At 46.7% G+C, this 12,324-nt stretch overlaps 4 protein-coding genes across 4 annotated transcripts; 2 read left to right on the top strand and 2 right to left on the bottom strand.

Annotated features, from left to right (window-relative positions):
* Positions 1-4,631: 4,631 nt before the first annotated feature.
* Positions 4,632-5,242, bottom strand: CTRU02_215118 (uncharacterized protein; the record flags this gene model as incomplete). The annotated part of the gene is made up of 3 exons (XM_036731931.1): positions 4,632-4,895; positions 4,986-5,104; positions 5,158-5,242. 3 exons carry the CDS (start codon positions 5,240-5,242, stop codon positions 4,632-4,634), a joined length of 468 nt encoding a protein of 155 aa, XP_036576319.1.
* Positions 5,243-6,541: 1,299 nt separating this feature from the next.
* CTRU02_215117 (uncharacterized protein) lies at positions 6,542-6,688 on the bottom strand (the record flags this gene model as incomplete). Its single annotated transcript, XM_036731932.1, has 1 exon — positions 6,542-6,688. One exon carries the CDS (start codon positions 6,686-6,688, stop codon positions 6,542-6,544), a length of 147 nt encoding a protein of 48 aa, XP_036576320.1.
* A 2,709-nt stretch (positions 6,689-9,397) lies between these two features.
* Positions 9,398-9,766, top strand: CTRU02_215116 (uncharacterized protein; the record flags this gene model as incomplete). The annotated part of the gene is made up of 1 exon (XM_036731933.1): positions 9,398-9,766. One exon carries the CDS (start codon positions 9,398-9,400, stop codon positions 9,764-9,766), a length of 369 nt encoding a protein of 122 aa, XP_036576321.1.
* A 1,034-nt stretch (positions 9,767-10,800) lies between these two features.
* On the top strand, positions 10,801-11,794 carry CTRU02_215115 (arylamine n-acetyltransferase 1; the record flags this gene model as incomplete). Its single annotated transcript, XM_036731934.1, has 2 exons — positions 10,801-11,162; positions 11,212-11,794. 2 exons carry the CDS (start codon positions 10,801-10,803, stop codon positions 11,792-11,794), a joined length of 945 nt encoding a protein of 314 aa, XP_036576322.1.
* Positions 11,795-12,324: the final 530 nt, after the last annotated feature.

Below are 12,324 nucleotides of genomic sequence, written 5' to 3'. Positions count from 1 at the left end.
AGCCCGACATAGTCCCAGGCGATGGCGTCGCTATCAGCGCCTCCTATCCTTTCGCACGGACATTCAACCTGTCCAGTTTTGCCCGCCTCAAAACTACTCACTAACATACTGTTTCCAGAGTTCAGGAATCATACTTCCTCCATGGACGAACCTTCAGAGTGGCTCATGACCTGGGCACCCCCATACCCAGCTCAAAAGGCGGTCCCTCCGAAAATGTCCTTATACGCTCGATTCTCGCTTTGATAGCCTTTTCCTGACATCGTTCAAACAGCTTAAATTTGTTGTTTCTACGAGAAAGCAACGTGCCGCAGCCGGTCGTAGTGGTGGGTAGTTCTGGCTGGAATGGCTTCCCCTTCCCCCTTCTCAGCGATGGCGAATGGCACATCATCTCTAGGAGGATGTCTTTTGAGCATGTAGGATCGTCTCAACAAAATAACGAAAAATAAAACTCTTGTCAAAAGAGGCGGCTTGGTCTGGACTGACGACTTTCGAGATGTGTGAGTATCTTTCGTTGGAAAGACAACTTCGAGAGAAGGGCCATGTGCAGCAATTAGAACTAGACTAATCACGTTATCACTGACGGCAATTGGGACAAATATAGAGACAGCAGTAACTACAGCGACGATGGGATTGAGGCAGTGACGGCAACCACCAGCTCCCGCAGGCCAAAAGGATGATCGAATCTCCCGAGATTGAGCCTACAGGGAGGGAGGTCAATGAGCATGCAAGGCGTGCAACTTGTTTTACATTTCACACTATCTAGGACAAAAGAGACATGCTGTCAGAAGCGGGACATACTGAGGTGTCAAGGCAGTTGGTATTCTTAAAATCTTTGTCTTGTCCAGGGTTTTGGAGCGAATACTTGGGTTGTTGAATGGAAATGATTTGATTCATCACGTTAAAGCGAGTTCGTCTGTGTGTATATAAAGGTCCTACATGACTTGGACAATCAAATTTGACCAACCGAACACGCAAACCAGCAACCACACAAGTTGGTTCACAGTAAAAAACATGGACACATCCGATCTATGTAGGATATATCTCTCAGTATGTTGAACTACATACAAAGGGTTTGTTTCGCTTCGCTAGAAATGCGCTATCTACCTTGATTACTAGACTCACAACTTTTGTCTTGTCCCTCTTACCTTCTCTATTTATGTTATTGTGCTATAGTATTCGCTATGCATTGCCACAGTAAATGTAATTGTTCCCTCATCATTCAATTCGTCCAAACTTCTGTAGGCATTCCGCTGCCTTGCCTACTTGCGAAACCCTTATGTGCCCCGAGTTCCTTTGTTCGCGTCGCCAGGCTACTCCGCATCAAAAGGTTCCGCCGTCATTGTCGCTGTTAAGCAGTCCCTTGAGCCACTACCTCCAGCTTTGTTACCGACGCTCGTCGTCCGATTTCCCCCTATTTATCGCGCTTGATCGCTGTAAACAAGCACACATGGTGCCGTTGACTCTGACTTGTCCTGCCCTCCCCGTATACCACGGCTAGTAGAGTTTTGATTTGCCCGACCTCATCGATCCGGCAAGCCTCCGTTCCAGCTCCCAGTCGATTTCAGAACCTTCGCCATTCCCTCGCCTAGCCTCGTGGTGGTTCTTCCTAGGCGCTGCTGCTTTGTACGGCGTGTTGCTCAGCATTATGGTTTGGTTGGCGTTCTTTTTTTAAGATGTTCTATTCTGTTGGCCGTCTTGTAATTGAGAGTAAATATAAACCACATTTTGGAAGCCAAATTATTTCCCTTGAATCTTTGCAATCGCTCTCTGCCTGCTCAAAATCTCGAACTCGTCTTATTCCGCCCCTACCCGAAGCTTTCAGCACCCCCGCCTTTGAACAAAAAATGTCAGATGGATTCGGTTGCTCAAAGCTGTCTTAATCTCGGTCGCTCCCACAATCATTATTGACGGCAGAATGCTCCTATTACACCACATAATTCAGCGCGTCCACGTCGCAGCTACCAGAAGCCACCAGTTCTCGGGTCTGACGCGTTATCTACCATCCAGTCCATCACAATAACGTCCAAGGCGCTTGCCATCGGCGAAAAAACAAGATTTACAGACACGTACCGGAACAGCCTGTTGCCATTAAATTTCGGGATTAGGTTATGATGTGCCAATATGCAAAACCCACCGAGTCTCCTGCCTTGTTGGCATTAAAGTCACCGTTGTCGGCTGCCATCATCGCTATTAGGCACTTTGCGTGCAACTTTGGGATTCCCCGCATGTGCAACAACAAATAGGGCTTCATAGATCCCCGTTGTGCCGACAAGCTTCGACTAGGCCAAAGAACAAATAGTCTGCTGCTTCACCGTTCTACGTGAGTTATTAGATGTCGATGACTAGCTGATGTGTGTTGACAGTTAGAACCAATAGACAGGGGCGGATGATGTCGTGTTCGACAACCTTCCGCAGGAGGGTGACATTCTAGCCCTTGAGGCGCAATCTGGTCGAGCTTGGCAGTGCCCTGTGTGATCTGATGGCACACTGCCCTGCAGAATTCCACCTCGTCGTCGCCATCGATTCGGAATTGTAGAACCCGTTGGAAACGGTTAGCAACGACGCCACACAATTCTAGGACGACCATATCGATTACTGCAGCTGATTCTAGGACCAACCTGATGACGGAGTCCAAAGAGTTTCGGTACTTCACCACGGAAACTTGGGAGGCACATTACTAAGGTGTTCGAAGGCCTTGGAGTAAGGAAGGCTAATGATGACGGTGGTGAAGATGATTCTGGGCTAGGATGAGGATATGTGAATCTGTCATCAGGCTAACTGTTCACGCCGATGCCGAAGCGGAAGTTATTTCTAGGCCTAACGAGTACAGGAATGCCCCTAAGAACGGCATCCAAGACCGCAATCTCAACGCTTTCAGGGTCAACATGCATAGATTTGCGGCATCTTGAAGACGTCTAACTGACGATTAGTAGCTGATGCTAATGTAGGTGAAATATGCTTTTTTATTGAATTGTTAGTTGCAGAACAAAATGCCTGGGTTCGCTATGAGTGTCTGTTGTCCCTCATACAAATGTATCGTGGCCATGCAGCACTCGGTGGGATAGACACGGTTTGTTACGTAGTATAGCTTGGAGGCCATGCCATTAATCTACTCTATCTTCAAAATTTTCTCGGTCAGTCTTCTGCTTCCCCATACACAGGGAGATGGTAAGCACAGCGTCCAAGGTCTCACCTGTAATCAAGTTCACCCAAAGATTGGAAGGTCAACACTGCGCACCATAATCGACAACATACATTCCTGGCTTGAACCCTTTATCCAACTACCTTTTCTCCCGCTCGCCTTATAATCATCCTCGCTTTAATGCTAGCCAGAAGGCTGGAAATGGCGTTATGTTAGGACCGCCAATTTGCATCTCACCCGTTTGTCGCGCTTCGTATGCATTGTGTTCTCCAAGAGCCCCCACAGTAGAACACCACCTACCCAGGACCTTGCGTTAGCTAAGGGTTGGACAGTTCCAGGTCCTTCAACATCTACAGCCTATCCCACCCTGGCGTGGATCTCAGACGAGGGGCAAGCTACGCCCGAGATAAGTTTGCTTGTAGGCCGAATGCAAGCTGAGCTTATTTATTACTATTTCAAACCGAGCTAAGGCTTTCTGTCTTTCTTTCTATCTCTTTTTGCTGCAGCTGAATAACTCATGCCGTCATATTCTAGGACCTATGGTCTACGTCAGCCCTTTCGTCATCCTCTTTCACTGAAAATCCTCTGAAGCTGAATATGTAATTCGGCAGCATGCTCGACAAGGAAAATTACGCGTCTGACCTCATCCGCTATGTCTATGTGGAAGCCACGCGCGAGCGCCGCTGATTGCTATCGCCGGACGGGGGTTCTATCTCGGCGGTCATACCATGGAGGCCGATGGGTGTTGCGTGGGATGCCAATGGTTTGTGCGAAGGTGTGTTTTGAATCAGTATCTGCGTGTTAATACTCCCTGGCTCTTTCTCTAGTTGTAGATTTTGGGTCTCTTCGTTAGAGGGGCCAATACCTGAATCCCCTTTCATGCCATTGTTTAATGTCTGGCCATCACTGCTGGCCAACTCTATGCTGGGAAGCGAATCCTGCGTCCTTGTATAGCCAGACTCGCGATATAAATGTCAACTCTTGATAGAAGATAGTCCCTGAACGTGTTTTACTCCTGGCTGTTCATTTCAGGTTTTGTACAGATGTGCGGAGATTCTGCCTCTGAACGACTTCTAAGATTAAATCTATTTAGAGTAACCGCAATTTTATGAAACCTAATTCAAGAGTCAACACCACACACCTATAAATACAGAACTATGACAAAATTCAAGGCATAGAGGTATTCACGTATTTATTAAAATTCTGAAGGTTTGTTGAGTATTTGAGTCCAGTATGGAGCTGAAGGGTAATAAGTATTCATTTGTCTGGTTGAATAGGGGTAAGAGTAACTCTAACTCCAGGAAAGAGAATAGGCACTTATGAAAGCAAGACTAAGCTATTACCTATTACAAGAGTAATTCTTTCAAGTCAGAAGTGGAAGAATACTTAGTTAGAACTTATTTAAAAAGTATTTATGTTAAAAGAAAAAAACCTTACTACGTACGAGAAATTAGAAAGAGCATAAGTGTGCCAGGATTTACAGACATATCTACAGAATATTCTTTTCATTCTCATCACCCCACCTATGCTCTTCGGCCCAGGTGTAGAGGGCATCATAATCATAGCATTGATGCTCATAGCCCCATCCCAGACTCCCCGAGAGCTCATCAGATACTTGCCACTCGATAGTGGTGTCAGCGCGACACTGGATAGCTTGCCTGAGGAAGTCCCAGCAGTGACCCAGGTGTTCGAGGTCTGACTCGCTCGCTTTGCCATCGCGAAGTAGCCGAAAGAAACCATCTCGAGTTGCCCACTGTTGAAGTTGTTATTCCATCATTATCGTTTCAAGGCAACTGGTTCCTCTGTCCAGGTGCCAATTGTGCAGGGGATGCTGATTACTAACCACACAATGCAGCTGGTGGAAGACAGATATTACTCCCCCATACTCACTCATGGTCGCATTAAAATTGGGCACCTGAGGAAGCGCCGTCTCATTTTTAATGACAACAAATCCACGGCCAACTGGCAGATATGTCAATTCACACCAATCAAAGCTCTGGCGATGGTGAACATACGCGGCATTAAGGCATCCCAAGCTTGCTGGCTCTCATTCGTAATCGGACCTCCATATATAGGCTCCGAATTGAGAATTTTTTTCATCGGTACTATGGGACACCAAGCATTAGAAAATATCGATGGTTTTTGCTCCTCCTTGCTGGGAAGCGCCTTAAAAGATAAGGGGCAGTTTTATTACTCTGTGGTGGAAGCCAAGAGGGCCCCGAGCCCGGAACGATGTGTGGCTGAGGCTCTGGTGCTGTTTGGTCGCCCCCTCGCAGTGCAAGCCATATGCACAGAGAGAGAAGGAATAGGTTTAGGAATGTGAGCACTATTATGATGAGTGACGCGCAAGGCCGACGGCTTCTCCTGCGTGTCTGGTCGCCGACATTGTAGTCATCATCGGACCACGCAAGTAACCTACCCTTTTCAGGATATGCCTCAGAGCCCATTATTGCTTTCTCCATATCAAGGTTGTATAATGAAAAAGTATTGACGTTATTTAGCGAAAGCGAAACACTTATAAATACAGCCTCAAAATAGTTGTGAGATGAATCAGCAACTTCAAATGTTCATTTTGTAGCAGTGCCTCATATCTCGGTAAAGATAATGACTTTTAGTGGCATAGGTTCTAAAAATGCATGCTGATCTTGTCAGGCTTGCCAGGATTCTCCATTATGCGTTGACTGATCGACCGTATTAGGCTTACAATCGACCGATTTTCAATCTCATGACTCATAGCCACTACATCACTTAAACTTTAGGCCGTATAGCCAGTAGTCTCATTTCAAATTAGCAGTAAACAAAAGGTCAAATAAATTATATTAAAGGAGTCTATTTTACCTTCTTGATATAGTTCTATACTTAGTATATCTACGCTGCAGATGAAATAGAAAAGTCACCATATTGCATCTAAAATAAAATGCAGTAGAGAAACCCTTAAACTTCCCCCTAAAAGCTAACAGTACCACCCTGTGTTTCAAAGTAAGGAAGTAAAGCTACAGCCAAAGTGGTACGGGTTCTATCTATTAACCGTGGCCTGGTAAAGCAGGCTAGGGTCTAAGCACCTTCGTGATCAGCAAGTTTCACATACATCTACAAGGTGAATCTTAACTGTTCTAGGCTTAAACCTCCAAGGGAACACTATGTGAGAAACCCTGTATCTATGATTGCGCCCTTGAGACTATTACATCCTAACGAACTCAAACAGGGGCTTAGGATATAGGAGACTTTTAATGATGTCATTTCTTTGAATATCACAGTTTAGAGCAAAAAGCCGCCGTTCTAAAATAATAATCTAGTCATGTTAAGTGTGTATATAGGAGTATATATTGTTGGGCATTAGCCCAAGTCTCCTCTGCTCTACTACACATCCACTCAATCACAAAATCTTCACCATCAACATCACTGTCTACCAACCCACCAAAGCACTGTCAATATGAACTTCAAATTCGTCGCCGTTGCTGCTTTTGCTGCCGTTGCCGGTGCCAACCCGCTCGGGGTACACCCGTTCTCGTCGATTGGCGAGCTGATTTCCCGCCAATGTTGCATTAGCAAGATCGACGGCCAGCGTTGCTGTGGCTTCTGCCGTACTAATGGTGTATGTCGGTAAAGAGTATCCGTATGTATCATGTTCTCCAATCCAGTAGAGTGAGTACGTATGCTAAGTAATGAATTTGCAGTGGGTTTATCCGTCCCAGAGAATGTAGTGACTACGAAATATTAGGTATAGCCAACCAAGCAAACGCTTCACCTAGAAATGGCGGCTGGTACAAGAAATACGGAGGTGACATATATAAATACGGGTTAAGTCTCAAAATAGAACAACTATATGCAATAAAGATGTAGAGATGACACGTAAAATCACAGAAGCCGGCTTTTCTTACAATACTTTGAATGCCAGTGTATGATTATTTGAGCGTCAGCCCTCAAGTAATAAGACTTGTCCATGCCTTAGATGTAGAAGGGTTATATCACTAGCTCTTCTAACATTAACAAAAGAAGAACTATATACTTGACTGCTTTACTCTATTTGCCTATACCTACATTTCATACTTAAGTCCACGTCTGTCCTCACAACGCACCCCATCAGGCATAACCTAATCCACTTTTTATTTAAGAGGGCTAGGCGGGTGATATAGGCGAGCATACAGGCAGGCAGGATATACAGTAGCCTAACTGTAAAACCATTAAGGCGTAGGCTATAGGAGAGACCGACCCTCTCACAAGAACATGGCAAAGACAAAGACTGGACAGGCTACTTTTGTACTGTAACCGCCCTCGGCCCTCAATGCCACGACATCTATAGCACAGTTAGCAATGTGTAATTATTTACCTTGTAACAGTAAAGGGAAGATCCTGCGGTATGACACGACGTAACTTATAACGAGCTCAGGATGATTTTGAAATGATAATATTAACAACTGTGTATACGTCGTAGGCCTATGCCACAAGGATTTCCACTTGGTCTTAAGTAGGAGGGTACGCTAAAGCAGTTTACATAATCTGGAAAACAAGAGATCAGTCTTTTGAAGAAGGCCTAACAGTGAGCTAAGAGACATAGCAGATATATATATATGCAGGTGGTTTAACTGCATGACAGAATATGCGCACTAGACATAAATATGGCCTTCACTGGCCGGAAGGCTTTGTCTATTAAGTGTTAATTGACGGTCAAACATGTCGCTCTCATAAAGGCACCTGGCAATCACATATACCGGTTGAAAAAATCCAGAGGTTAGGAAGTCTTTCGGATAGGCCTCCCTCCTGATTAGTTATAAAGGGAAATATCAAAATTCGCAAAGACTTCTTGGCGTTTTACCGTTCTCGATTTTACGGTCAGCAGTTGAGAAGAAAAACACACTAGGCGTGAAACGGTCAGAAAGACTTCGCTATGGAACCCCTACGTACTGAACGCTCCGAATTCACAGTCTGAATGCTTACGTTACTAAGTGCGACTTAGGTTGTGATGGATAGGTTGAGTCATGCTATTTTTGAAGTTCATCCTGTGTTGGCTACATAAAGTCTGCACGGTTTGCAGACTTAGGGTCCCGCTGATAATATTGCGATATGCACCGAACATTGAGTAAGCGCATGCGGTCATCCGTTCGTAATACTGGATGACACGAACCCCAGTCTCTAATGCGGATGGTCGGAAGCCTTGACTCATGCGAGTAGTCGCTAAGTGACATTTTCCCAGTCTTTTTTGTTACGGAACGTCCCCATAACAGGTGGCTTCGGTTTCGGTACGCTCTGCCGGGTCAAGTCAACATAACTAAGCTAGGGTGCTGTGTTGACATTGAGGCTCAGTACGCGAATCCGACATCTAGAGCTGAAACGAAGGTTTGGTTCCTGACGAATGTAAAGTTTCGTCCTAGGCAGATATGCCTGCCACTCTGGAACGGCCAGGACGCTGTTCTCTGCAAAAACAGCTTTAACAACTTGGATTTCTCATCTTTAGCGTTATGTTACGGCCAGCTAACTGACAGTGGGTTTGTGTTAACAGTAAGCCAGGGATTGAGAGTAGTAACAGTCGTTCCGTGGTCCTGGTCGAATAGATCGTAGATCTTCAAAGGTCTTGGTGATCAGTCAAGGCCTCAACAAGAGTCGTAGAGTAGTCGTCACTTAGGTATAGCTGAAAGTACCGGTTAGGGTAATCACAAAGTTGATTGCTGAAGAACTAGGAAAGGTAGGACTCGAGAGGACTCGAGTCCCAACTATATACAAGTCTGGTTCCATGCTGAACACTTCCTGATCCTGGGGGACCGACACCCAGGACGTCGGTCCATCGCCATGGACCGCCCTTGGCTTGATTGATTGATTGATTGATTGATTCCTACACGGTTATGAAGCCGCTCTTATGCTAGCAGCTATGCCCGGAAAGCGGGGTTTGGCAGACAGCCGAAGCATCGACGATAAACCGCGACGCCCCACTTCGCCCTGTTGTTGGATCAGGACCAGCTGTCCCCAAGCTCCCACTATGCTATCTATTCTTGTGTGTTTATGCCCTCTGTTGAAGATTGTTGTCCTCCTGCCTGCTCTCTCGCTTGGTGTTGCCTTCTAGAATCCTTCTTTCGCGTCCTCCTACTTCGGTTCTGTTGGTGCTAGGCACCATGTCTGGTTCTGTATACCTATAGTCTCCCCCCAGCCCTCAGCTTCGTCTCTTTATCTTGTCCGCATCCTCTCAGACTCGCATGTGCTATATCTCAGTTGAATCTGTAAATCTTTTTGTTGCCTCATGCTGGGTTCCTATGTGGCTCTATGTTTCCATCTTTCGACCACCACCTCCATCCACCGCCTGGAGTCGGACTCAATCCGCAAAACACAATGCTCCAACCGCTTCGATTCGTCCGATTACTAAGTATGAGAGCTCGTACACAGATTCCGCAGACATTGTCATACGTTGAAGGGGCGACAATCCTTCTTCGCGGAGGGGGCGACAGGGGACCAATCTGTCTGCAAACTGTAGTATTTTGTGGCATCGATCGTAGCATGCCTGGTGTCTGGTGCTTTCTCTATGCAGGAGGTGATACCGTTCTGTCGGGCTTGTCGTCGTTGTTGTCGCGGGACGTTGCAAACTTTGTCGGGGGTGATAGGCGACCCATAACCTATCGGTGGCTGTGGTGTTGATGTTTGTTTGGGCTTGGTCGTTGTGCTCACGTGATAGCCCGTGACTCAACCGCGGTGGTGTCGATGGTGTTGTCTATTGACGTGTCATACTTTGTGGCTTGCTCTCGAATTTTTCGTGGTCAGAGCCCGCCCGCGGCCACGAGCAGGCTCTTTGGGAGCAGAATCAATGCCGAGGATGACATTATGCCCAAAGTGACCTCTGAGAGCGCGAGCGGGCGTGGTTTGATCAATTTGATGCTGTTTTCAAAAATTTCGTTCTCGCTGTTGTTGATGTTTTTGGACCGCCCTTGGCACCGTCGGTCCTGTCCCAGGACCGCTTATCGTCCGTCGGTCCTGCTTATCGTCACGTGACCTGTATCCTAGTTCTTCCGTTCCGTGGGGGTTGTTACGACGTAACGGCTGACGGCCGTCCCTATAACCGCTGAGCCCCTGCGGGGTCGTCGTCAGTGGTCTGTTAACTGTCGGGTCGTAACACGTTACTAATATACAGTCGAGTGACCGCCTGGGTTTCAGCTCCTGAGGGCCTTATAGTCCCCAAGTCTTCGTCAGCCCGTGCACAACCGCTAAGGGCATAAGCATAATCGCTCCCGCTTCTTGAAGCATGTCCTTGGGCATTATAACGTCGGAATGCATCAAGCGCATTGCGCTCACAGAATCGCACAGCCGTAGGACTTCTCGATTTTCAGCTGCCATATAGGGATACATACAGTAATTAGTGGGTGAGCCAAATGCAGAATCTAATTAAAGCGGGGCGGACACGGATAAACTGGTCCTTAGATCCCCCTGGCTCAAGATTTGACTCACCGTATTTTGTCGTACAGCCTCCCGATGATCGGACTTGGTCGGTGCATCGCTACTTGCAAAGCCGATGGCCTTGCGTCTGAGATCACGGAATCGCGAATTACAATCCCAGCAGAAAAAGACGACAGTTAACGACTTGACAATAGCAGCCAGTTAGGACGTGGATAGACATATCGTGACTCGAAAGTCGTTCAGTCTCAGGACCCCAGTAGACAAATTAAAAAAAAAAAAAGATGGCTTCAGCATACAGTTCGGATCAACTGAGTCATTTCTTGGACTACATTGAAGTACCAGAAAGATATCGCCATGTCACGCCCTCACCACAGTTGTTGAATGTGCTTCATGTACACACCATCTCGAAGTTACCCTACGAAAATCTGTCCCTGCACTACAATCCGTCTCACGAGATCGACCTTGAGCCTCAGAGCCTCTTCCGCAAAATGGTAACCAACAATCGTGGAAGAGGAGGATTTTGCATGGAAATCGCAATACTGTACAATCACATACTCCGTGCTATGGGATTTGAGGCGTACACCGCTGGTGTGAGGACACGGCGCAGAATTGAAGGAGTACCTCGTGGAGACTTTCCGGGGTGGTGAGATCCATCGAAGTTCTGTACCAACCCAACATGCTCACCATTCTAGGGGACATATCGTCAACATTGTTACATTCAGCGATGGCTCAAAATATCATGCTGACGTTGCGTTTGGTGGGGACGGTGCTACGATGCCAATGCCGCTAGTGGAGGGGCTGGTCCACGAAAACCTTGGAACGCAGCAAATCCGTCTCGTGCGGGAATGGCTGCCCTCTCAAGTCCTTCGCGTAGAATCCAGCAAGCTCTGGATCTACCAGTATCGTAACCGTGAAGCTGCTGACTGGAATTCGTTCTATGCCTTTCCCGAAATCGAATTCTTGGAGCCGGACTGGGGTGTCGTTAACCATTGGATGAGCACACACCGGGACAGCAACCAGGTAAAAAACCTTCTCGTTGTAAAGTTTTTGCGACAAAAGAAGGTGGAGGCAGACACAGATGAACAAACCATATGTGGAAAGAAAATGATGGTCAATAACGTTGTGAAGCAGAACTTGGGTGGGAAAACGGAGATTGTACAAATATGTGCAACCGAGGAAAGCCGGATCTCAGCCCTTGAGGGGTTTTTTGACATCAAGTTAATGGAGAGTGAGAAAGCTGGTATTCAAGGCTCCGCCTTGCGACTTTCGGTTTGAAGAAACTTCATGAATTTTCATAGAGGGTAGCGAACTCAATTTGAAGTCAAGAACCAACTCCAGGAAAGAGGCCGCAAAGGTTTCAGAGCGGAAATGTCGTATCTAGCCTTTTTGTGAAAAGAATTGAATATGTCCCTATTTTTGCCTATAACGTCTATCAACGCACCAGTTCGTTTGCTCTTTACAAGCAAGCTCAGCATGTAATACCGAGGGTCTCGTTTCCCGCTAATCTGTGGCCACGGCGCCATCAGTCATTACACAACCACTTATTAAAGATGTCCCAGGTTGGAGACCCTTTCGTAATCCAGACGCTGTTTCCTTGGCTCACTGCGTCTCCAGGGATAATATAGAGAGAGCAGATATGATTTGGTTCTGGGAAAGCCTCCGTGTCTCTTGCAAGTGAGAGGCTAAAACGCCAGTCGCAAGCCAAGGACTGCCGATCACACCGCTGGAGCTAATTTTCAGAGCTATTAAGTACTGGGAGTAGGTAGATTTGACATCCGCTTAGTTACTAGTCGGGCTTTGTCGTG

This window comes from Colletotrichum truncatum (genome assembly GCF_014235925.2).
Source record: "Colletotrichum truncatum strain CMES1059 chromosome Unknown Contig_0013, whole genome shotgun sequence".
Taxonomy (NCBI): domain Eukaryota; kingdom Fungi; phylum Ascomycota; class Sordariomycetes; order Glomerellales; family Glomerellaceae; genus Colletotrichum; species Colletotrichum truncatum.
This window is presented reverse-complemented; position numbering and strand designations above follow the sequence as displayed.